The 26,803-nt window shown below is 45.6% G+C and overlaps 2 protein-coding genes across 3 annotated transcripts; one reads left to right on the forward strand and one right to left on the reverse strand.

The window, feature by feature from the left end:
• Nucleotides 1-1,450: 1,450 nt before the first annotated feature.
• On the reverse strand, nucleotides 1,451-4,891 carry LOC125517193 (B-box zinc finger protein 22-like). Its single transcript, XM_048682372.1, has 2 exons — nucleotides 4,565-4,891; nucleotides 1,451-2,107 (listed from the first exon to the last, which is right to left on the reverse strand). The coding sequence occupies exons 1-2, from the start codon at nucleotides 4,889-4,891 to the stop codon at nucleotides 1,691-1,693; spliced, it is 744 nt and encodes a 247-aa protein (XP_048538329.1). The 3' UTR covers nucleotides 1,451-1,690.
• Nucleotides 4,892-16,539: 11,648 nt separating this feature from the next.
• Nucleotides 16,540-20,652, forward strand: LOC125516753 (pentatricopeptide repeat-containing protein At4g14850). Of its 2 annotated transcripts, none has more exons than XM_048682076.1 (3): nucleotides 16,540-18,239; nucleotides 18,845-19,337; nucleotides 19,885-20,652. In XM_048682076.1, the coding sequence occupies exons 1-2, from the start codon at nucleotides 16,633-16,635 to the stop codon at nucleotides 19,308-19,310; spliced, it is 2,073 nt and encodes a 690-aa protein (XP_048538033.1). In that variant the 5' UTR covers nucleotides 16,540-16,632; the 3' UTR covers nucleotides 19,311-19,337; nucleotides 19,885-20,652. The 2 variants fall into 2 exon arrangements, with proteins under 2 accessions (XP_048538033.1, XP_048538032.1); XM_048682075.1 differs by having other exon boundaries at nucleotides 16,542-18,239; nucleotides 19,888-20,652.
• The last annotated feature ends 6,151 nt before the right edge of the window (nucleotides 20,653-26,803 follow it).

Genomic DNA, 26,803 nt, shown 5'->3' on the forward strand with positions numbered 1-26,803 from the left:
GACAGGAGATGTCTAGGGTTTACACAGAGGGTAGGTCAGATATGTTATGCCGTCGTTTCCTTGACTTGAAGAGCACGAAGGTCGCCCATGCTTCTTTAGGGCTTCCTCCCCTTCTTGGGCCCGGTGGGCCCTGTGTACTGGGTGAGGACAGGTACCAAGGGTACAAGACCCCGTCACCTAATTAGATGGGTTCTAGTCTCTATCTAATAGAATTAGACTCCTAATTATATGGGACGCCGCTAGGCTCTCTCTCCAGTTTCCTCGGAGCTTTTCCTTCTTTCATGTTGAAGTGTTGTCGGATTACTACTTCGAAATGTGTGGATACCTCGGAGGGGCCGTCTACTTCGACTCTCGATTGGCGGATCGTCTCGAAGAAATTCTTGCGGCTGGGAGGTATAACCTAGTTGCTTTGCTACTATGCTCGCCGGTGAGATTGCCGTTACCTGCCATCCTCATAGTGTTGGGTGTGATTGTGTAGCATATATCTTTTATTGTGCAACACTTTCCCCTACAGGTGAAGGGGCAAATGCATGTGAAATATTGTATTCTAGTAGAGAAGATATGTATGATGATATAGTGAGCCCTGGCCATGGGAATGGAAGACGCTTCACAAATGCTCATCAATTACAAGGTGATATATAGTATTAGGACCATGGAATCGCCATATTGTTCTTTCTTGGACCAGAATGTAACCCAATTGACTGTGGTGGCCTAATATCATTGGCCTTCATGAGACGGGCACTTGGCGCTGAAGGATAATTTAGTCTGTTTTTCTTTTGACATTCCACAATTTAGTCTATTTATAAAGCAAGTATACCTGAAACTGAAATGTTGGTAGTGTATATTGAGAGTTACTCTAGCCAGTATTTATGCTGCTTGTATACTCAAATGAAAATGCTCAGCTAAAAAAAGCTTCTTTGTAAAGACATATTGTTATACTCCCTCGTATCCAAATTAATTGTCGCTACTTTAGTAGTTGTACTAAGGCCCTGTTTGTTTGGGTTTTTGCTTCTGCTTTTGCAACTTTTTCACTTTCGTCAAAAAGCCATAAAAGCTCCTAAATAGATGTTTTTGCAGCTTTTATGGCTTTTGAAGTTCATCAAAAGTCATAAAAGCTCCAAAAGCACCTATTTAGAAGCTTTTATGGCTTTTTGGCCAAAATGAAAAAGCTGCAAAAGCAAAAGCAAAAGCAAAAGGCCAAACAAACAGGGTCTAAAGCAGCCACAATTAATTTGGATTGATGGAAATAGTAAAAATACTTTAAAGAGTCGACGTGTTGGATGTGTGATGAGAAAAACAGATCGAGATATAGTTTTATTAAATGAGAGCAACCCTTTATTAATTACATACACATCTTGTAATCTTTAGGAGTATACTTTATTTCTGAAGATTCAATGATTGCAAATCCTCCAATTCACTTTTCTTCCTCTTCATGTTCTTTTTGTGCATGTGCTGAAAGTATATTTTCCCTTGATATATGTATGCCACTTTCACGCCAAGTGTGGGAAAATACAGGCTAGAGTTAACTGTAATTATTTGCTTTCTTTTTGAAGTAAAAATAAAGACATATTATAATTTCTTTTTCTATCAACTCATGCCAAATACATACTCCTTCCGATCCATTGTACTAAATCAGTTGCAAGTAATATGAAATGGAGGAAGTAATAAATCCATTTAAGTGGAGCTTTCATCATCCAGTGAGGCTGGAGGAACCAGGTTCAGAGAAGCCAGGGTAGCACTGGTGTTGATCCATGCCAACACCATCATCAGCAAAAATATCGCTCCAAGGCCATTGCTGCTGCTGGCCAATGTCGTCTTCTCCTCCTCCGATCAGCCCCACCCCCTCCTCCGACCGCTGGTCGTTGGCAATGGCGAAGTTCTCGGAGGTGGGCATGTTATTGCTTCCGTTGGCGCTGCTGTTGCTGGGGCTGCCGACCGTGGCGCCACTGACATCGCCGATATGGTCCTGATCAGCACCGACGCGGACGCCGGTGATGAGGAATCGGCGGTGGGTGGAAGCATGGGGAGTTGCGGTGTGGATGGCGACGTCGCAGCTTCGGCACAGGAGGGCTCTGTCCTCTACACAGAAGAAGTAGCCTGTTTTCTCCTGGAATGTAATATATAAGTACATAGTTCATGTTTTTGAATGAAAAAACTCATATCAATTAGAATGTTAGGAGATTCTTTTGAAAATCCTTTTAACAATAAATACTTACATATGTACGTCTTTCTTATATTTTAATAAGAATTTTAGAAATTACAACCCCCAGATAAATAAAGTAGGTTGCACACCATGTCACGTTTAGAAAGAAAGAATTATACAAATAAGGGTATTTTCCTTTTTCACCCCCATAATCCTGATATTTTGATAGTTTTGCCCTATTTAAAATATCTTGCTATGTATACTCTCATAATTTCAGGGTTTTCCAAACATTTTATTCAAAAGTCACAATTGAGACAAGGGACGGATCTAAGGGGAGACGAGGGGGGGCGAGCCCCCCCCCCCCAATCGATCGTCTTGTCCCTCGATAGTGATCTGTCAATCGCTAATTTTTTGGCTTGCCCGCTTGTCCCGTGCTGGCTTCGCCCCCCCCCCCCCTATCCTTCCTCACGCCTTTCTCATTAACGTAAAAGCTTCAGCCCATGTACGGCCCATTACATGCTAAAATCCAAAAATCCACCATCATAAAAGAAAATTGCCTAACAAGCCATCGTGGAAGGAAAAGAGGCCTGTTAATTGCAGCACACAGCCACGACCTGATTACGCACTCCCGTATCGCTAATTTCTCCAAGCCGCCGTTGATATCGAAACTGGCGCCTGAGGGCTGCTGCGATCAGATCTCTCCGTCGGGTCGCCATGGAGAGAAGCGGAGAAGGGAAGGGATCGCCGGAATACGCAGGTGTCTATCCACGCACATGTTGCTGGTTCCCAGCAGAGCGGACGCACGGATGGACAACAACCACTCAAGGGGAAAAGGTAATTGATTCTCACATCAGATTAGTTCTTTGCTTTAAAAATTATAGAAGTATAATCAGACAGATTTAGAATCAATTATAACATTCCTACTTGTGCTTGTGTAAACATGAAGAAGAAGAGAGCAGAATTGATTCATCAATTTTTGATTCCGTTTTTGGGACTGGGTCGAGTTAGTGAGGTCCATCTCGTCAATTCCAATAAATAATGAGATTAGGTAATATATTATTTACTACAAATTATTATTTCATAAGATTATCCGGTATTTCTAGTGTTGTGAATTTGTTTTGTCATTTGTCAATTTTCAATCAAGTTTGATCATGTGAATGCAATGAATAGACACAAAAAGGGTGTGTTACACCATGGCATCTTCATTAGACCAGACCCTAATTTTTTTTACAACATTACCATTGCATATGAGACTTAGTGTGAAATCTCGCCCCTTCTATGTTGAAATCCTGGCTCACAATCGGTTTACCAAATGACAACACTGCTCACAACAACTTTTTCATAGCTCACATCCCACAATCAGCTTTTTGAAAGCCACATCCCAACCAAACAGACAGCCAACCGAAAAGGCGGAAGGGAGAAGCGTCACAGAGGCATCACAACCAGTAGAGCGTCAAGGACCGGAACTCCGTCGAGGGTGCTACACTGGGCAAGGTCGCGTGTGTTTGGCACCTACATGCCACCCAGCGAGGACCAGGGTGAGACAATTACGCTAGGCTTCGGTAGCCCGAGTCAAATGAGGAACAAGAGCGACCTCCACATCCGTATGCGAGAACAGGATGGGGTCGGTGACGCATAATGCACCGTGGGGGAGCCACAAGTCAATGTAGAAGACCTTGTGATGCCTGTTGTTGACGAGAGCGACAAAGATGGACCGGTAAGCAGCAACAGGGAGCACATTAATCCAAGTATTAGAATAATTGAGGGAAACATTCACGCCCTCTGTTTTAGAATAATGGAGGGAGTATCTCCTACCAAGAACAACCAATGCACGTCAAATATTGCACCACAAGAGTAGAGCTAAATGTTTACTCCCTCGGTTTCATAATATAAGAGCATTTTCTGATACTAGTGTAGTGTCAAAAACGCTCTTATATTATGAGACATAGGGAGTATTTTTTTGGCTGTATTAACATAGAACGGATTTTGGCATTGAATGCCTAAGAATCACTGTTTAATTTTTTTTTCATCAAATTACTTTCGGAACATGTTTTTATTTTTATCGCAATCTGGGAGCTCAAATAGAAATGAATGGTCAAATATGTGGATCTTGAAGATCAAGTCAGTGTCTAAAATGGCAACTTTAGAGAACCTGAGGCAGAACATTGATATTGCACTCACCCGTTTAACAAATACGGAGTATCACGAAATTAAGTTTGCAATTGCATAATGCTGAACTTGTTTCATACTAGTAGTTCGCTACAAGAAAACAGCTAAGTAGTCAAGGAAAGTCGAAAGAACAGGTAAACAAACTGTCAAACAAGCAAGAAAAACATAATTATCCACCACAACACCAAACGGAGCATACGTCAAGCACAACTCTTCTTCTTTTTCTTTGCAAGAAAACTCAAGCTTAAGTACCTGGCAGATGTCGCAGGCGGGGTGGCTCCCGCCGTCGTCGCCGGCGCCGGGCGACGACGAGCCGGCGGGCGTTGAGGAGAGGAGCGCGACGCGGTGGTGCCTGCCGGCGAGCTTGTTGGCGGAGTGCACGGCGGCGTCGCAGCGGCGGCACAGCGCGGCCTCGTCGGCGCAGCACAGCACCGCGGCCTCCGCCTGCCCGCACGCGTCGCACCCTATCTTCATGAGCATGCGCCGTGTCGTCGTGTGCATGAGGGAGAAGAGAAATCTCGAGGATGGATACTGGGAGGGTGCGAGCCGGGAGGGAGAGGGAAATGGTATTAGTAGCATCGTGGACACTTGCCAGTTTTGGTAGGTGGAGGTCGCTGTCCGGGAAAATATCCGCTGCCCTGCACAGGCTGCACTACATGCCACGTCGGTAATTCTAGTACGGAGTACCTGCTTCCCTTTTTTGACAAGTTTTAATTTTCTTGCTGGCCACGGTTGGAGCGTCGTGCGGTTGATAGACCGACGCATGAGGCTCCGGTTAGCCGTGGAAGAGGTTTATGTTGTGCCAAGGAGCCACGTAGGTCTACCGGAAAGTCCATTTCAGTCACAGCTAGGGAGAAAAATCCCGAGATCTTTAGTCGAGTCCACCGTGCATTTTTCTTAATTTCAACATTTTTGCATTTTATAAAGATAGTACCCCGTCCGTATAATATAATAAATGACGTGGTTTTATATCGTCTGACCGAAAGGCGGCTTTTCTTCCTCTCAAAAGCAAGATCACTAGTAAAAAAACGAGTATTAGCAGCAGGTCTCGGAAGCAGTTGTGACCAAGCAGAACAATGCTACATGTAGTACCTACACCGAAGGAGCTTATTATTATTATTATTATTATTATTATTATTATACAAAGCACCAGAGGCGGTTAGAAACACAAAACCTCCTGCGGCAAAGATTGAAAGTGGTTGGTGATTAGCAACCATCTCCATTTTCGCAGCACCGCAAGCGGTTTCTTCTTAGAATCCGCTTAGGGCTAGTGATTAGCTCGGGGCACCCACATTTCCTTCTTTTCGTCCACGGGTTATGATACATGATACGTCTCAAATGTATCTATTTCTATGAACATTTTTGATTGACTTTTAACTAAAATATTGTTGTGGTGAATAAAATCTAACCGGCACTGACGCTGCTGGCAGCAAAATTTTACATGGTGTTATCTTTCTGTGCAGAAAAGTGTTGGAAAAATAAAACAACAATAGAAGGCAAAGTATTTCAACATATAAGGGACATGGGGCCTAGACTTTGACCAAACAGAGGCCTATAGTGCCTAGGCACCCATGGCCCTGAGGCAACTCCACCGGGTGCGTACTGCCTAGGGTGTGGGTGCCTCAGGCTAGCCTGCAGTGCCGTTGGCTTTATATTCATGAGAAATATCTTTGTGATTTATCCTTGTTTTTTGTGCGATACTGAGATGCCATCATCATAATTCTTCATCCAGGAGGGGGGGCTGCTTGAAGCTGTACTTTTTTCCCCGGAGAGGGGGAATGTTCACCATGAACTTTGTCAACCCCTTCTCCAACACTATCAACATGCTCCCCCAACCATGTGTGAGTAATCCGATGTAGCCACATGGGATGGATGAGAACTGAATGAGATTGATTATGTATTAGACCTCAGATTGATGTGGGAATGATCCATAGTGTAATGGTTGTTCAAGAATTGGTATTGCTATGACTTTGCTTTGCCCAATACTTATTACTAAGGCCCGAGTAACACTTGTCATCAAGCCACAACCCCTCTCATTTTTCGTCCATCTCCCTTCCCCTTCCCTGATCCATGGCCAAACCCTAGCTAGTCAAAATCCTTGTTCACCTGGACAAGCATGGAAGTGTAGTGGCGGTTCTACTGCCACCGCAGCGGCGTGGTGGCAAATCCACCCATCCACGTTGGCACAATGGTATGTCGCCGCCACCGGCCTCCACCGAGGCCTCCCCAGGCAGACTCCGTCACATGGGAGCACCCCTTTTGATGTTGTCTCATATCTCTGGCACGGTGAGCTCTGAAGTGTGGCCGACCTTCGCGTTGATGGCCTTTGAACTTGCCTATTAAACACTGATGAAACTGTTGGGGAACGTTGCAGAAAACAAAAATTTTCCTACGGTTTCACCAAGATCCATCTAGAAGTTCATCTAGCAACGAGTGATTGGATTGCATCTACATACCTTTGTAGATCACGCGCGGAAGCGTTCAAAGAACGGGGATGAGGAAGTCGTACTCGACGTGATCCAAATCACCGGAGATCCTAGCACCGAACGGACGGCACCTCCGCGTTCAACACGCGTACGGTCAGCGTGACGTCTCCTCCTTCTTGATCCAGCAAGGGGGAAGGAGAGGTTGAGGAAGATGGCTCCAGCAGTAGCACGACGGCGTGGTGGTGATGGAGCTGCAGTACTCCGGCAGGGCTTCGCCAAGCACTATGGAGGAGGAGGATGTGTTAGAGAGGGAGAGGGAGGCACCAAAGGCGTGGGGTGAGAGGCCCTCCTTCCCCCACTATATATAGGGAGCCTAGGGGGGCGCCGGCCCTAGGAGATGCAATCTCCTGGGGGGGCGGCGGCCAAGGGAGGAATCCCTCCTCCCAAGGCACCTAGGAGGTGCCTTCCCCCTTTAGGACTCTTCCTTTCTTGATCTCTTGGCGCATGGGCCTCTTGGGGCTGGTGCCCTTGGCCCATACAGGCCAAGGCACACACCCCTACAGCCCATGTGGCCCTCGGGGCAGGTGGCCCCACCCGGTGGACCCCCGGGACCCTTCCGGTGGTCCCAATACAATACCGGTGACCCCGAAACTTGTCCCGATGCCCGAAATAGCACTTCCTATATATAATTCTTTACCTCCCGACCATTCCGGAACTCCTCGTGACGTCCGGGATCTCATCCGGGACTCCGAACAACATTCGGGTTACTGCATATACATATCCCTACAACCCTAGCGTCACCGAACCTTAAGTGTGTAGACCCTACGGGTTCGGGAGACATGTAGACATGACCGAGACGACTCTCCGGCCAATAACCAACAGCGGGATCTGGATACCCATGTTGGCTCCCACATGCTCCTCGATGATCTCATCGGATGAACCACGATGTCGAGGATTCCATCAATCCCGCATACAATTCCCTTCGTCAATCGGTATGTTACTTGCCCGAGATCCGATCGTCGGTATCCCAATACCTCGTTCAATCTCGTTACCGGCAAGTCACTTTACTCGTACCGTAATGCATGATCCCGTGACCAGACACTTGGTCACTTTGAGCTCATTATGATGATGCATTATCTAGTGGGCCCAGTGATACCTCTCCGCCATATGGAGTGACAAATCCCAGTCTTGATCCGTGTCAACCCAACAGTCACTTTCGGAGATACCCGTAGTATATCTTTATAGTCACCCAGTTACGTTGTGACGTTTGGTACACCCAAAGCACTCCTACGGTATCCGGGAGTTACACGATCTCATGGTCTAAGGAAAAGATACTTGACATTGGAAAAACTCTAGCAAACGAACTATACGATCTTATGCTATGTTTAGGATTGGGTCTTGTCCATCACATCATTCTCCTAATGATGTGATCTCGTTATCAATGACATCTAATGTCCATAGTCAGGAAACCATGACTATCTGTTGATCAACGAGCTAGTCAACTAGAGACTTACTAGGGACATGTTGGTGTCTATTATTCACACATGTATTACGATTTCCGGATAACACAATTATAGCATGAATAAAAGACAATTATCATGAACAAGGAAATATAATAATAATCCTTTTATTATTGCCTCTAGGGCATATTTCCAACAGAAACTTGTATCTTTGCCTTTGTACATTTCGTCGAAATACATATGTGTAATGAAACCCGACTAGGTCTAAATAAACGTGTACACATGTGTAACAAAACCCAACTAGGTCTAAATAAATATGTACAGATGTGTAATTATACCCAATTAGGTCCAATGAAATATGTCTCTTGCAAGTGCTTTATTATTTGATGACACCGTAAAAAATTGTAACTTAGTTGTTTTGGACCACCACATTTTCTCTTCTCGAAAGGCTTGATTTATTTAGGTGGCTATACTTAGCTGTATGTCCAAACATGAACAAGTTGTTTCCTTGTTGTTAATAGGGATATCGATGGGGACATGTACTATCATCGATGTTGCGACATTTTAGTTGCATAGCATAAGTATTTAGTATATAAGAGGAAGGGTCGGGAGGAAGCACTAGCTACTCCGGACGATGAATCTTCTCTTCTTGCGTAATAAGTTTGCCTTCAGGACATATTGTTGCCTTATGGATTTATTCAATCAACTTCTTGTCCAGAGGCGGTTATGATCCTGGGAGCATGTATAATTGTTCTGGTTAAATTTCACTTAGGTCAGTACATATGTTATTACTATATAAATTATAATTTCCTTGTGAATTGGTTTTTGATCAAATTGGATTTTAGGCACACTACACGAGATGGAAAAGTCTTACTAGCTCGTCTACTGTACATCTCCATTAATGTGCATATTTTATGCACATCACAAAAGACATATGGAAATGTAGAGAGGACGTCATGAAAAGGCGAGAAGGGTAATTACATGGGACGCTGCCGTAGTAGTATAAGCACATCACAATAGACTTATGTTTCTAGATTTTACAAATATGTCCATATGTTGGATGTGAAGTGTTTAATTCGCCATCGTAGCTTTGAAACCCCAGTTATATGCATGTGTTTTATGAAAAGCAAAGTGTTGGTGCAATGAATGATGTATGCATGTGTATCGTGCTTGTATGTTTTTGTCAATTTTATTTGCAGGGCTAGTAACAAAATAGAAATCATTCTCAACCCTGAAAAGGGTAATGGAGACGGTAATGAAGACAATTCTGCGGAGGAAACCGCCTTGGGGCTCAAAGCATTGGAACTGCGTTATCTCAAAGAACCACGCGCACTTACAAAAATTGGAGACGTTTGCTAAAATGCCACTGCTGTTCCAACTATTAGCGACACAAGCTTTGAGACGGAATAAGGAACCACCGCTCGCCCATGTACGAAACCACCTCCAAAGCCCGATCATGTACTCAAATTAGAAACGGTACAACATCACCATGAAATCTACGACGAGGTGTCATGGATGCTCCGTCATCCAAGTGGTATCGTCCCCGGCGACGATGGAGTTTTGTCTGTGATGAGGATGTTTAAGGGCCAATTTTGTTTCCATATGTGTTGGGGGTCTCGTTGTAAAAGTCAGGGATAAGTTTGCAATTTACATTTACTAATTGGTCCATCTATAACTTGTTATGTACAACTATTTTAATATTAATGCAACTTCAGGGTCCTTATGGACCCCCTTTGGTTCAAAAAAATGTATGATACTAACTTATTTTCCTATGCCGATATCTAACCACGAGGCATTACCTAATTGTACGCACATGTAGATGTTCTTCCATTTTTTCCCCCACTGCAAGATTTGAATGCCTAGAACACAACGAGTGGTTCAGGGCGAGTGGTGCTGCGAGTAGTGCAATCTTTTTTTCTTTTTTGGTGCAATCTAACGACACATGACAACATGAACCATCGGTGAGAAGAAAAACGATATGCATACACAGCAAGATGACATCTCTACCATAAAAGGAGAGTTTGTAGTCACATCCGTTTCGTTCATGTCGTATGCAGCCATTCATCTCCAAAAATCGTTCTAGTTATCTCTTGCCCAATCTCGCAACTAATTAGTCTGGTTAATTATGCAAGTTAATTAGGCATGCTTTAGTTTATGGAAAATAGTATGGACCTTTAGAGATGAGGGTCACATTAGTTATGAAGAGTTTCATTCTTTAAACTGGAAGATCACATGAATTGTGTAAAATATTGTCGTGCATCGGACGTGAAAATCACATTAATTAAGAAAAGTATTATCTAGAATACCCTTATCCCCATTGCAACACAGAGCAATTAGCTAGTCTAACTAGAGGGTGAGTATAACTTCTTTTGTTTGGTTTTGAATACGGATGAGGACAACGCCTGTCACTGGAATGAAGACAAGGGGAGTCATGGCTACCAAATCCAGCTCGTCAAAATATCCATGTTTCTACTCAGGGCAATTAGCTAGTCTAACTAGAGGGTGAGTACAACTTTTTCTTTTACTTTTTGATGAATACGGATTGTAGAAGTGTATGCTCTAACTAATGCAATCAAAATATCAATCTGATGGAAGAGACTAGGCAGCACATTATATGTCAACACTCTTCCTTACGTGTGGCTTTCTCAGGCCTAAATGTGAATTGAAAATGGGCTGTAATTTTTAATTGCCTCTTGACTCTGATATCATATAAAAGTGCATGCTCTGGCTAATGTAATCAAAAAATCAATCTAATGAAAAAAACTAGGCAATACATTAAATTACAACGCATGTCTAGCACTGGAAATAAGACAAGGAAGTCATGGCTACCAAATCCAGCTCGTCAAAATATCCATCCATGAGATCTCGATGGGCCAAAAGATCTGTGGCAGATACAGTGGCCTCGTCCGGACTCGAGATGGGTCCGTGGCTCCATGTCAACGTCGCCACGAGATTGAGATGCACTTGCAGGGGCGGGAAGGACCACGGTCCATCAGTATGCAGAAGCCTTGTGTGGACACTAGGTTGCCACGGTGAAATGAGAATGGATATTCCGACCCGTACCCGTAGACCGTAGCTTACCTACCTAGCCGTATCTGGTGTGTTCGTTCTTTCTCTGCTCGACCGACTTCTCTTGTCCACACAATGTGATATCCAAAATGTATGCAAGTGAACAGAGGAAGGTGACGTGTGCATGCCTGCATGGATTAGGGGCAGCCTCAGGATTTGAGGATATCTCCGACTACGTTTCTCAAACACATGCAAAGAAAAAAATTTGTTTCTCAAACGGACATCCTCATATGTGAATGAAGTAATGTTCATGGACTCCTTAAAAAAAGGTAATATTCATGGACATTAAGGCGGAGAGACGCCATACAATGGTATCTCTCAAAAATTTCTAGTTCAAATATTTCAAACACAAAGTTTTGATCAAATTTACCGAATTTGATATATTACATGCAAACTATACTAAATTTAAGCTAATTTGATATATATTATAACCAAACATAACTTAAACTAAACCTAAACTAGACTAATATTGGATCGTGACCTCGTCGGCATGACCTTTGAGGCCACTAGGACCGTCAACATTGTCGTCATTGTCGCCATAGTTGCAGAAGCGTCCCAAGCACCAGTGGTGGAGCTTGAAAAAAAAAGTTGGGCGGGCCAGACTAACACAGAGGATAGTTTTTCTTTCTGAAATTTGTAATCATATAAACAATACACACAATTTTAGTCCTCCGAGTACTCTAGCCATGAGGGGGAAAGACCAAACCAACTGTAATGGAATCGGTGCCAATGCCCTCGTGCACCTGAAAGTTTATAATTCTATATACGGGATTGCATAAGACCTAACATCAATTATGCCCTACTCACATTATCTCTTTGTTCCGGTGGATATTGCCAAATTGAGAGCAGAATCTAGGGTCTTTCTACAAGAGCTCAATACCTTGGAAAATTCATTTGTTAAAATTCCTTCATTGGTTATGTTGTTGTTCCAATTCTAAGCAAGGGCAATACATGATCTTCCTCAACTTTAGTTATATCATCACTTTTCGTTTTAAAATACAAATCAATCATCCTCTTAGTCTGATTTTTCTTGCCCATAACTACCTACTGTACGTTGCAATGTAGAACATCAGGACTGTATAAGACGTAAGGAACTGAAAAAAGTCAGGCTATTAATTATCAAATGGAGAATTGGGGGAAGATATTAGTTTACGTGATGTTGTGCATGTGCATTTGTACAGGTAGCTGTTGCTTCGCTTCGCCAAGTTATTGGACTGCTGCTGGACTAGGCTAGGAAGATGTATAGGTATGAAAAGTTGTCAAATTCCTGGGCGGGTTATGGCCCCGTTTGGCCCCTACAAAGCTCCGCCCATGCCAGGCACTGCTGCATCCAACCATCGCTAGTTGTGGCGTCGCGCTTGCACCATAGTCATTACGCCTCCTTAACACAGAGGTCACATACTAACTCGGCGACCGCGATCTGGAGGAGGTCCTGGATGCTCCAGCACTAACGACGGGGTGTGGATCTCCTTGGTGGTCTTGAACAGGTACAAGGTTCACACCTCCGCAAGCTTCGGGTCATCGAGGACCCAACCCGACGGCACTTGTATCTTGGCCAAGGACGCCGAGCGCCACACCTGACACCGCTCAGTCTGTTAGCGATAATCTTGAGTTTGTAGTCCATGTGTTAGTGGAGTACTAGCACGTGTGCATGTAGAAGTCGTGCAAGTTGAGTTCGGCTAGGATTTGCATCTGGCCGTAGTCTGAGTTAGAGTTGTACTAGGATTTGAGTCCATAGCGTGGGGAGATAGGCTATCCTGCCGTGTCCGTGTGTGTGTCAAGTCCGTCTAGGATTAGAAGTCCTATATGAGTAGGTTTAGTTTGTCTGGTCGGCTGCCTTGGTTGTGTATATTTAAGCACATCCAAGCCGTGAGGTTTATTGTATCATCGTGGAGAGAAAAACCAAAAAGGAGAAAATAAAAAGAGGAACTTTTAGGGTACGAGACGTACCCTTGGCGATCGGTTTTGCGTGTGCATGTTCATCGTGATTTGATATGATCGATCCTGTGGTCAAATTCCAACACAGTCATGGTGGGTACGCTTCTCACGCGAGGAGGTAGTCAGCTCCTGCTTGGCGGCGGCCATGCGCCACTAGGTGTCGATGCGGTGAGGCAGCGAGGACGGCTGACACCTGATGCGACATTTGATTTGGATGGCATGGTTTCTCGGCGAGGATGGCGCCTGTTTCGGAAGCACATCGAGGAGGGATTCCCAGAGCCCGTCAGAAGCTGCTCTTGTTCCTCAATGGTTTTTGGTGCCCCGGGTGGTGGGGTGTCCGACTACAATGACTCCACCACCTTGTGCTAATCGATGTCGTCGGAGGAGGAGGCAAGCTCCTCCTTCACGGCAGAGGGCGCAATACAGGAGGATGGCCCCGACGACGTGCGGCAGCAAGGTGCATTGCTCGGGGCGGCACGCGGGGACAACTTAGCTTCATGTTGCCGCGAATTGAAGCACGAGCTCCCGCTATCGGATTTTTCATCGTGGCAGAGCGACGACACCTCGGAGTGGCACCCTTCGAGGTACCACATCACCCGGGGCCTAAGAAGCTCCTCTCGACGTCATCTTTCGCGATGGGACGGCGGACGAAAGCGTTGTGGTGGGCAATGGCTACGATTTTTGGAGGGGGGGCTGTGGAGTGAGTGATAGTGAGGGGTTGATATGTCTATTTTGCATCACTATTTCTTATTATAACTTCCTCTTAATTATTGATATTTTGCACATTGTAGTTCAATGCTAATGTATTTTTTCTCTAAAATTACGTGATTTAATGGAGGAGAGGAATTACCGAAAATCTGTAATACAAGAGCAAAATAAGGGGGTGCTGATCTATGGGGGACGGGGGCGCGTGCAACTGGCTCGAACCGAGGAGAAGAGAGACCGCCACCACCTCACTGCGCCACCTAACGACGCCCCCAACCAGCACTGCACCTCCCCCAAAGACACCACGGGCCCGCACACCCTACCGCCGTGTGAAAGTGCTCCTAATCTCTTTGGTGGTTTTGGAAATTCATTCCAACATACATGGCTTTGAACTAATATTTTATTTGAGTATATTTCAGGAATTGTTCATTTTAAGTACAACATGGGAAGTGAGGGTGAACCCCTCTAGAGCTAAAGACAAGTGTTGGATCAAGCCTCAAGACTCTTCGTTTTGTATTTAAGTGATCAAAGATCACATTAAGTCCATAGATATGTCAATACTATCAAAAGGGGATGAGGTTGAGAAGATGAGTTCATTGTTCAAAGTGCTTAGAGATCAAACTCCAAAGACATTAGCTACTTCACAAGTTCCCACTATATCAAACCCTAAATGCAACTCCGACACACCGAATTGATTTCTATCAGAGTCACTGAATTACACAGATATAGCCATTTTCCTAAACCCTAGTTGCATCGGTCGCACCGAGAAACCCATCCGGACCCACCGAAGCACATGTGCAAACATTCTATAACCTTCTACGTTCTTAGTTTCCGAATGGTTTCACTCCTTGACACCGAAGCGTGTAAAATGCTTAGGTCAACACTTCTTAGAGCCACTGATCAATTTTCCATGGTGTGACCAAGAAATCCAACTGTTGCCTCTGGGCCATTCCACTCTCGGATTCACTGATGTGTGCAAAAGTGTGTGTAACAGTCAGATTGTTTGTCCAGCCTATATACCCCCACCCACTCCATCAGTGTCTCTCGAAGCAAACACAAGTCGTATACATTTTTCTGGGAGAGAGCTCCCACTCCTTGTGTTGATTTCAAGGGATTCTATTCCAACTATTGACCCTTTGATCGCTAGTAACCTCATTGCTTTCTATCCAAACTACTCCAACCAAAAGCCCAAAAATATGTGAGCCGACCATTGCGAGGGCCGCGACTGTGGTCCTCGTCACGCGCCGTCTGGAGGATGAGCGTGCTATCCTCAAGCTCCCCCTTGCACCAGACGCATGGGAGAAAACTCTCGAATGGGGGTAAACATACCCCCATAAGCTGAGCCTGCCAAAGTCGCAGGCGGTGGGGTCTGTAACCCCGCCGTTGTTGAGCCCAAGATGAGGAGGCCCGACACCGGTGGCGGAGCCGGAGTGCGCGACGTTGATGTGGCATTGGCCCGTTGTGGCAGCAGCATGGTGCAGAAAGGGGACGACACCCGGAGAACCGCTGCGAGATACTGGCCGGGAGAGGGGGGAGGCGGCAATCCACCTATGTTGGATGGGGTTGCTACCGGCGATGATGGGAGTGGGGGGGGGGGGACGGTGGCTCTGGCATCGGAGACACCGAAGGGACGATGAGGAAAGAGAAAGCGAGTGTGTGTGAACTAGCGTGGAAGGTGATTGAAGAGAGCGTGGGAAGTTATGAGACGTCACGTCGTCTGGCGTGGAAGGTGACTGAAGAGAGCATGGGAAGTTATGAGACGTCCCGTCGTCTCTAGTGCTTCCCCACGCGTGGCTCGAGCGAGCCTGGCTCAAGAAAAATAGTTGATTCGGCCGTTTTACTGGATGTAAGCTCGGAGCTGCTTCAAGTTTTATACGAGGCAGAAAACAGATGTAGCCCATGTAACTAAATAGGCTGATTTTATTCCACAAGGGCCTGGCTGAGGGCAACAAACTGTACCAAGCCCGACCGTGCGTACGGGGCTGCTGTGGGTCTGGTTGTAGATGCTCTTACAGCTCTCCCTCTGCGCGCGAAAAGAAGCGAGTAATACTACACTTACGAAAGAACTTAACGTAATGTTATGTGATCAGACAGTTGCAGATTTTGATTGGTGTTAAGACAAAAATGCTACACCTACGTACACTTACGTTCCCACCTTACGTAAACTTCCTAACTAATCTCTCCACCCCTCTGATTTCAACTGGGTGGGCCTCCCTCCTCTAATTTCGCCCAACAAAAAGATGCCATCTGGCCTATTACGTTAATTACGTAAGACTAATTAGGCTGGTTGTAATGGGGAGTATCATATACTAGTATCATGCATATGATACTAGTCTATGATACTACATCCCTAATGCATAGTATTATATATTAGTATCATGTAGTACTTTATTTATTGCCATGCATGACACAAAGTAACATAACATTTAATATAATACGGTATCATGATATGATACTACACCCTCTCTTTCTTTATTTAATACTATGACACATCATCAAAATTGAGTAGTTGGCATGCATGATACTAACTATGATACTACCATTACGACCAGCCTTACATAAATTGCTGGTGTTAAGAGGAGGCGGGGACCACCCCCATTGAAAATCAGGTGGGCAGAGAATTAGGAAAGGAAGGTTATACGCACTCGCAGTCTCTTCGTAGTCCTTCGTAGGTGTAGGATTATTGAAAGAGGGCAAAGAAGCCCAATTCATCAACAAGCAAATGCGCGCGGGCGCGGCCATGTCGGCGGACCCCCAGCTCCTTGCGGCGGCTGTGGAGGCCGCGATCGCCTCGCGCTCCCCACGGCTCGGCCGTGCCGCGCACGCGCGCGCGCTCAGGCTGCTATCGCCGGGCATCCCGCCCTTCATCTGCGCGCACCTTGTCAACCTCTATTCCAAGCTCGACCTCCCCGCGGCCGCCGCCTCCGCCCTCGCCTCCGACCCCAGCCCCACCGTCGTGTCATTCACGGCCTTCATCTCCGGCGCCGCGCAGCACGCGCGCCCGCTCCACGCCCTCTCCGCCTTCGCCGCCATGCTCCGCCTCGGCCTCCGCCCCAACGACTTCACCTTCCCCTCCGCGTTCAAGGCCGCCGCCTCCGCGCCCCCTCGCTCCGCCGCCGGCCCGCAGATACACGCGCTCGCCATTAGGTTCGGCTACCTCCCCGCCGACGCCTTCGTCTCGTGCGCCGCGCTGGACATGTACTTCAAGACCGGCCGCCTCGGCCTGGCCCGCCGCCTGTTCGAGGAAATGCCTAACAGAAACGTGGTGGCGTGGAACGCGGTGATGACCAACGCCGTGCTCGCCGGCCGGCCCCTCGAGACGGTCCAAGCTTACTTTGGGCTCCGGGAGGCTGGTGGGATGCCGAATGTTGTCTCGGTCTGTGCGTTCTTCAACGCGTGCGCCGGGGCGATGCTCCTGTTGCCTGGGGCCCAATTCCATGGGTTCGTGGTGAAGTGCGGTTTTGACATGGATGTCTCGGTGTCGAATGCGATGGTTGATTTCTATGGGAAGTGCCGATGCGCGGAGAAGGCAAAGATGGTGTTTGATGCGATGAGAGTCAGGAACAGTGTATCATGGTGTTCCATGGTTGTTGCATATGCACAGAACGGGGCAGAGGAGGATGCTTTTGCTGTGTACCTGGGTGCGAGGAGGGCGGGGGAAGAGCCGACTGACTTCATGGTCTCCAGCGTGCTCACTACATGCGCAGGCCTGCTAGGCCTTGACCTTGGGCGTGCTCTGCATGCAGTTGCTGTTCGCTCTTGCATCGATGCAAACATCTTTGTTGCAAGTGCATTGGTTGACATGTACGGCAAGTGCGGGGGTGTTGAAGATGCTCACCATGTCTTTGTCGATATGCCACAGCGGAATCTTGTCACATGGAATGCGATGATTGGAGGGCATGCTAACATCGGTGATGCTATAAACGCACTTGCAGTGTTCAGTGATATGATAGCGAGTGGAGAGACAGCACCTAACTACATCACACTTGTAAATGTGATCACAGCCTGCAGTAGAGGAGGTTTGACCAAGGAAGGCTATGAGCTGTTTGAGACAATGAGGGAGAGGTTTGGGATAGAACCACGGACTGAGCACTATGCTTGCGTGGTTGACTTGCTTGGGCGTGCAGGAATGGAAGAGCAAGCTTATGAGATTATACAGAGGATGCCAATGAGACCTTCCATTTCTCTCTGGGGAGCACTACTTGGGGCATGCAAGATGCATGGGAAGACAGAGCTGGGAAGGATTGCAGCTGAGAAGTTGTTTGAACTTGACCCTCAGGACTCTGGCAATCACGTGCTGCTCTCAAACATGCTCGCATCAGCTGGCAGGTAAAATTAACTACCTTACTCATACTGAATTTCTCTTACGGGTTCGTGGTGATATTTACCCTTTGGGAAATACTGCCATATATCAATGCCTGAAAGAGTTCGCCTCAAAATTAACAATCCCACATATCAGTGTGAAGTGTCGTAACTTGTCAGTAGATCGCATGTATTCTTCATGGCATTAACTCTAGAACACATTGAACTATCTTTTCTTATCTCTTGGCCTATTCGAGCATCCACGATGTGTATGCATGCCGCTAAGCTCTCTCTGTCTCTATCTCCTCTTGGAGGCAGCCTCTATACACTGCAGACTGCTGCCTCTAACCAAAAAACGCTAGCATCACCTCCTAGCTTGCAAGCTGCCATCATCAACTAAAATAACAGAGCTGGCCCTGTTCGGTTGCTGGGTGTGGACATCTGCAACGTTCTCATGTTAACCGAAGCACTATGTTTTGGAAATAACAAAACAATATTTTAATACCTTTTTAAACATTTCATGAGATATCTGCCAGATTATGACATTCTTTGGAACTTAATTTAGCCGTAGAATCAATGCATTAACACACAATTCATACTGTTGATTTTATGTGTCTTCTGAACTTGTCCAGGTGGGCAGAAGCAACTTATGTGAGGAAGGAGATGAAAGATGTCGGAATCAAGAAAGACCCAGGGTGTAGCTGGATCACTTGGAAAAATGGTGTGCATGTTTTCCATGCCAAGGACACCAAACATGAGATGAATAGCGAGATCCGGGCATTACTGGCCAAGCTTAAAAAACAAATGCAAGCTTCTGGGTACATGCCAGACACACAATATTCACTTTATGATCTTGAGGAAGAAGAGAAAGAATCAGAGGTGTTTCAACATAGTGAGAAGCTTGCCCTGGCCTATGGACTCATTCACATTCCGCCTGGTGTACCTATAAGGATCACAAAGAACTTGAGAATATGTGTGGATTGTCACCGAGCTTTCAAGTTTATATCTGGTATTGTTGATAGGGAGATAATTGTGAGGGACAATAATAGGTTTCATCACTTCAAACAATATGAATGTTCATGCAAGGATTACTGGTGAAAACTCTGTCCATGTGATACAGAAAAGGTATGCAACATCAGTTCCTGTAGGATAGTTGCATGAGATTATAAATTATTTCTCCAGAAGGATGATGTTTTAGCTCACTTCTTTATGTATTGTATATTACTCCCTTTGTTTGAACTTTCAAAGAAAATATAGAGGTCAATTGAGGAATAGATCTCAGTGTTACTACAAATATCCAGCATAACTACAGTAGAAAACCCTCAAGTTACCAATGCATGTTTTTGTGTTACTATTATAGTTGCAGCATCGAGAGAACTACTTGGACAAATTCTTCAAACAGCAGGTAATTATTATGTTTCTTGTTCAAAAACAAGGACAAGCGCTCCTTTTCTCAATTTGAAAACTAATGTTCACCTATATTGGTGGTTCATTAAAAATGGCACCTACTGTATTAAAGGATGACATCAACTTTGTTGTGATTCCATTTTGTTGATCCACTTTTGTTGTCTGAATATGGTTGTGAAGTACCTCTCTCCCTTGCTTTATCTGACGAAAATGGCCTATAAATGAGTTTTTCTCTGATTTGGTTTACTGTAACTAATTTATGAAGCAGGAAGAAACAGCGGAGAAGATCAAGAGCTGGGTGAGGATGGCCACGAACAACCTCATCGGCTCCATCATCTCTGCCGACACCGACCTCGACCTCGTGCTTGTCCATGCAGTCTACTTCAAGGCCAAGTGGTGTGGTGCAGTATGTTCGAGACACATTGGATGAGGCTGGGCACGTTCACTGGCTGGATGCCGCCGCGTTTGATGCACAGGTCATGTGGAAGCTCATGTATGACGCGCACCCATGAACGGGTTCAAGGTGCTGCGGCCGGCGAGGCTTCATCTGACGCGGACAACACACATCACACCCAAGACGGCAGCCGCCAACTGTTGGGCTGCCCAAATTCAAGGTAAACTTGAAATGGGACCTCCATCTGCTTGGGCTCACGCTACCGTTCTTGCCAGAGTCAGACGACCTGCCGAGCATGTGCCAATGTGCAAGGACCACGACAGGTAGCCGACATTCCTGAGAAAGAGGGTGCACCAAGCAGTCGTCAATGTGGACGAAGAAGGAACTGAGGCGGCCACGATCATATTTGGATCATACAATGTGCTGGGAAGACACCAAGCAATGAGTTCGTCTCCGACCATCCCTTCACTTTCTTCATGATGGAGTTGAGGGTGCTTGTGTTTGCCAGCAGGATCGAGATTTTAGAAACTTCAGGCATTGGCTATCTGCTTCTTTTACTTTTGCATCTAGCTGTCTCGATGTTTTCAGAACAATCAAGCAAAACCAGAATGCAAATATTTCAGTTCCATGTATTTTTACAATCAATCGTGGGATATGGTACTCCCTCCGTAAAGAAATATAAGAGCGTTTAGATAACTACTACTCCCTCCGTCCCGAAAAACATGTCGTGGGCGTAGTTCATTGGTAATTTTGCAAAAAAAACCTCGTGGTTTCAAAAGCATTTCAAACAAGTCCCTCCGCCCCGTCTTCTTCCTTTGCCCGTCGCCTGCCCATCGCCAGGGGCCGGCGCCGCCCAGCTGCGTGATTCGCCAGGGGCCGGCGAGCCTAGCTGAGCTCCTCCTCCGTAGCCAAGTACCTGCTCTCGCCGCCTTCGCCAATTACCTCCTCTGCCGCCGCAGCCCAGACCTGCGCCGCCGTGGTCTCCTCCCGCTGCCTGCGGGCTTCGCCGGAATCTCCTGCCACGTCTTCCTCGAGGCCGCGCGCTTCCCTCCTGGAGCCCCCGCGCATCCTCCTCAAGCTCGTGTGTGTCCACCCTCGTGCTCCCGCGCATCCTCCTGGAGCTCCCGCGTGTGCGCCGTCGCGATCCCCTACTGGCGTCGCCGGAGCTTGCCTCCACAATCCGGTGGACCAGGAGCTCGCCGGTGGAGATCTGCTCGTGCTGCTACTGCTGCTCCTTCTCCCCCGCCCGTGCTGCTGCTCCTCCTCTGACCCTGCTCGTGCTGCTTCTCCTCTGATCCTGCCCGTGCTGCTATTGCTGCTACTCCTCTGCACTCTGTAGAAGGTACAGTACTTACTCATCAGAGTAGTGTTGATTTACTATTACTGATCAGAAAATTAAATAAAGCATGATTAATTCAGAGATCAGATGATGCTAATTCAGATGATGCCAATTCAGAGTGAAACTGTAAAATTCAGAGGATGCAAATTGTTGTAGCACTAGCAGCATTCATAAAACAGTCCAGGTTAAAACTTTGTAGCACTAGCAAATTCAGTTGATGCCAATTCAGGTTTGTAGCACTAGCAGCATTCATAAATCAGTCCAGGTTAAAACTTTGTAGCACTAGCAAATTCAGATGATGTCAATTCAGGTTTGTAGCACTAGCAGCATTCATAAAACAGTAGCCTCATTCCGTACATGTGAACCATGTTAAAATTTTCAAAATTGTCCAGTATCACCCGGTTAGCTGGTTAAAACCATCATCAGGTTTTGGACAACCATGGGACAAAGAGACAACTGGATTTGCGGTGCCATTGGGTACAAGGGCAGTTTGTTGAGGTGCCCGCGGAGTCGCCGATGCTCCGAGCAAGTCATCCAGCGGCTGAAAAGAAAGTACACACACTTATTAATTACTGTAATCGTAGCTGCTCGGGTGTTCGAGTAAATGGGTAGTATGGTTTTGTGCAGAGCAACTGTTGCCAGCCACAAGAAGAAGCCAATTAGACAAACTTCCATAGCTTATGATGTTGCTCTGTTTAACTGAAGCACTAAACTGACTAGAACTGCAGTACTAGCTTTGAGTGAAAAGAGAACAGTGGAGGTCATATATTATGTCAACAAAATAAATACAGAGGAGGTCGTACTGGGTGCCTAAATGAGCATTTAGCATTCGCACTGTTGCCATTGAACCAATACCAGCAACCCCTAAGGGTCTCCTTGTCACTACTGTTTTATTCATTACGATTCATGTTATCAAAAGTAAATACCAGTTTCATAGTGAATGCTAGCTCCAAAGTAACCAAGGCAATTAAGTTTAACTCTTAAAATACCCTACTGATGTCTATTTCTCACTACCAAGCTCTACTTAGGAAAACAATAAAAGCATAACAAGCCAAGTCAATAAAAGGGCAAAAATAACCGTGAATCTGCAAGTTGGAAGCCATGGCCTTGCAATTGCCATCAAGCAAGTGGATGAAGTGGCTTGCCCTGTTTTAAATGGAGGGTCACAAAACTCCTGGTCTTCACCTCCTGAATTATTTCTCTCTAGAAATAATTTTTCAAAGGATTTTCAATAAAGAGAAAAATAACAAAACTCTATCTAGAACATCTAGGTAGGTCAAATAAAACCCAAACTTGGAAATTAAATAAAAATAATAATGCAAAAAGAATCAATTGATTTGGACTTATAGTTTAGGAGATATTCATGGTCAAGGTTGGGATTCTCACTGTAAGTTGGTTATCTTGGTTTGCATGTACTCCTCATTAGGAACATGAGGAGTACTTGACCAAGAGCTACTGCTGGTGGTTATTAGGAACATGGAGTACATGTATGGAAATGAATCATTTATGGAGTACTATGAAAACATGTTTTGTTGCAAATCTGAAGAAAAATGATGTTGTTGATCTTAGAATACTCTTTTTGTGTGTGTATATTCTTGTTATGGTACCATGGTGTACTCATCTTTTGTCATTGATGGCAGGAACACATGAATATGGATTTGAACTTGATGCCTCAAGAGGAAGAACATGAAACCATTGATTTGAACTTGATGCCTCAAGAGGAAGACGATGAAGGTATTAATTTGAATTGGATCCCTGAAAAGGAGGAACCTCAAGTGGCAGAGAATGTAGCTATGGATTTGAACTTGATGCCTCAAGAGGAAGACGATGAAGATATGAATTGGATGCCTCAAGAAGATAAAGGGAAAGAGGATGAAGCTCAAGAGGAAGAGGATGAAGTTATGAATTGGATACTTCAAGAGAAGAGAAGAGAATTGTCAGATGAGGAGATGAAGGAAATATGCCCTAGAGGCAATAATAAAGTTATTATTTATTTCCTTATTTCATGATAAATGTTTATTATTCATGCTAGAATTGTATTAATCGGAAACATAATACATGTGTGAATACATAGACAAACAGAGTGTCACTAGTATGCCTCTACTTGACTAGCTCGTTAATCAAAGATGGTTATGTTTCCTAACCATGAACAATGAGTTGTTATTTGATTAACGAGGTCACATCATTAGTTGAATGATCTGATTGACATGACCCATTCCATTAGCTTAGCACCCGATCGTTTAGTATGTTGCTATTGCTTTTCTTCATGACTTATACATGTTCCTATGACTATGAGATTATGCAACTCCCGTTTGCCGGAGGAACACTTTGGGTGCTACCAAACGTCACAACGTAACTGGGTGATTATAAAGGAGCATTACAGGTGTCTCCAAAGGTAGATGTTGGGTTGGCGTATTTCGAGATTAGGATTTGTCACTCCGATTGTCGGAGAGGTATCTCTGGGCCCTCTCGGTAATACACATCACATAAGCCTTGCAAGCATTACAACTAATATGGTAGTTGTGAGATGATGTATTACGGAACGAGTAAAGAGACTTGCCAGTAACGAGATTGAACTAGGTATTGGATACCGACGATCGAACCTCGGGCAAGTAACATACCGATGACAAAGGGAACAACCGTATGTTGTTATGCGGTCTGACCGATAAAGATCTTCGTAGAATATGTAGGAGCCAATATGGGCATCCAGGTCCCGCTATTGGTTATTGACCGGAGACATGTCTCGGTCATGTCTACATTGTTCTCGAACCCGTAGGGTCCGCACGCTTAAGGTTACGATGACAGTTATATTATGAGTTTATGCATTTTGATGTACCGAAGGTTGTTCGGAGTCCCGGATGTGATCACGGACATGACGAGGAGTCTCGAAATGGTCGAGACGTAAAGATTGATATATTGGAAGCCTATGTTTGGACATCGGAAGTGTTCCGGGTGAAATCAGGATTTTACCGGGTTACCGGGAGGTTACCGGAACCCCCCGGGAGCCATATGGGCCTTCATGGGCCTTAGTGGAAAGGTGAAAGGGCTGCCCATAAGGGCTGTGCGCCTCCCCCCTTCCCCTAGTCCTATTAGGACTAGGAGAGGTGGCCGGCCACCCTTCTCCCCCTTTCCCCCTTGGGAATCCTAGTTGGAATAGGATTGGGGGGAGTCCTACTCCCGGAAGGAGTAGGACTCCTCCTGCGCCCTCTCCCTGGCCGGCGCCCCCCTCCCCCCTTGGCTCCTTTATATACTGAGGTAGAGGCACCCTAGAACACACAAGTTGATCCACGTGATCTATTCCTTAGCCGTGTGCGGTGCCCCCTGCCACCATATACCTCGATAATACTGTAGCGGAGTTTAGGCGAAGCCCTGCTGCTGTAGTTCATCAAGATCGTCACCACGCCGTCATGCTGACGGAACTCTTCCCCGACACTTTGCTGGATCGGAGTCCGGGGATCGTCATCGAGCTGAACGTGTGCTCGAACTCGGAGGTGCCGTAGTATCGGTGCTTGATCGGTTGGATCGTGAAGACGTACGACTACTTCCTCTACGTCGTGTCATCGCTTCCGCAGTCGGTCTCCGTTGGGTACATAGACAACACTCTCCCCTCTCATTGCTATGCATCACCATGATCTTGCGTGTGCGTAGGAAATTTTTGAAATTACTACGTTCCCCAACAGGAGAGGCATGGTGTTTACTTTGCCTTGCTGGTAATCGAGCTCAGAGATGGGTCTGTTCAACCAGATGACAAGCTGCTAGTCTCAAACCTGTTAGACATAAGTGTACGATCTGTTGAAAGAATCTGGGAAGAGGCTAAAAAGCAAATTGCCGATGGCAAAGAAGTAGATGTCTCAAGCAAGAAGCCAGGAAGATCTGGCCGAAAGAGAAAGGAGCTGGATCTAGAGAGGACCTCAACAATCCCACTGAATAAAAGAAGAACAATTCGATCTCTGGCACGGTCTCTAGGTGTGGCCCGATCGACCCTACATAAGAGGTTCCAGTTGAATGAGCTCAACCGCATCACAAGCACCGTGAAGCCTCACCTCAAGCTAGAGAACAAGCTTGCGAGATTGAAATTTTGTATGTCCATGGTCGATGAAAATTCGATCTCAACTTATCGGGCTATGTTAAAACCAATGACGAATATGGTTCACATCGATGAGAAGTGGTTTGACATGACGAGAGTGAAGAATAGTTACTATGTACTTCCAGTAGAACCTGAACCGAAGCGCACCGTGTCAAACACTCACAGCATTGGGAAGGTAATGTTCCTAACAGCTGTTGCCAGGCCTCGATATAACAATGAGGGGGAGCTAACATTCGATGGGAAGATCGGCATTTGGGCATTCGTCGAAGAGACTGAGGCGAAGCGGACAAGTCAGAACGGAAAAAAGGGAACAAAAGTGTTGACATCAGTGAAAGTAACCAGGCCAGTGTGCAGAGATTATCTAATCAATAAAGTTATCCCGGCAATTCAGGATAAGTGGCCTGAAGATGATGAGGGAGCAACAATATTCATCCAACAGGATAACGCAAAGCCTCATGTCCTTCCCAATGATGTAGCTTTCCGAGAAGCTGTGGAACAAACTGATCTTGACATCCGATTGCTACAACAGCCCCCAAATAGCCCTGAGTTAAATTGTTTGGACCTCTGCTTCCATAACTCTCTCCAGTCTCTAACTGACTGCAAGTCACCTACAAACATCCAGGAACTGGTACAGGGTGTGGAAGAGGAATTCGAGAACTACGATCCCGACAAGTTGCACAGAAGCTTTATCACATTAGAAGCAGTTATGTTTGAAGTTATGAAAGACAAGGGAGGAAATCAATATAAGTTGCCCCACTTGCACAAGGATCGCGTTCAGAATGCTGGAATGGAAATAACCGGTGTATATTGCGACAGTCGGGTAGTTGTTGATACTAGGGCCCTTATAGAAGAAATGGAAATTGCAATAGGAAAAGAAAATGAAAGGAAAGAATTAGCTAGAGAAGGGAAAATAAAGAAAAGTAAAGGGAAGGGAAGGGAAGAAGTGGCCAGAGAAAGGAAAAGAATGTAGTCAAAAGGGGGCAAAGAGGCCCTTATGTCATGTAGTCAGGTGCTCCTTGTGTATGTCTTGTGTAATCTTGTGTCAAGAGGGGACAAAGATGCCCTTATGTCATGTCCTTATGTATACCTTGTCTAATCCTTGTATATCAACTCCTTGTTGAAATTTATTGGAATTATCTGGGTGATTTGGATTAATTGAATTATCTGGGTTATTTGAATTAATTTGGGTTATTTGGATTTATTTGAATGATTTGAATTGATTTGCATTAATTTTAGTTATTTGAACTAATTTGGGTTAGTGGACTGAAATTTTTGCTTGACAACTACAGCAACTAATGAGGCAAGCAAGGCCTTTGCTAATCCCATATCATCAGTAGATGATATGGTCTATTTAGTTAAGAGGA

This window comes from Triticum urartu, chromosome 6, assembly GCF_003073215.2.
Source record: "Triticum urartu cultivar G1812 chromosome 6, Tu2.1, whole genome shotgun sequence".
Taxonomy (NCBI): Eukaryota; Viridiplantae; Streptophyta; class Magnoliopsida; order Poales; family Poaceae; genus Triticum; species Triticum urartu.

Coding starts and splice junctions, on each gene's coding strand:
- LOC125516753 (XM_048682076.1), top strand. CDS start 16,633: ATGCGCGCGGGCGCGGCCATGTCGGCGGACCCCCAGCTCCTTGCGGCG. Junction 18,240..18,844: donor ATGCTCGCATCAGCTGGCAG/GTAAAATTAACT, acceptor GAACTTGTCCAG/GTGGGCAGAAGCAACTTATG.
- LOC125517193 (XM_048682372.1), bottom strand. CDS start 4,891: ATGCTACTAATACCATTTCCCTCTCCCTCCCGGCTCGCACCCTCCCAG. Junction 2,108..4,564: donor CCGCCTGCGACATCTGCCAG/GTACTTAAGCTT, acceptor ATTACATTCCAG/GAGAAAACAGGCTACTTCTT.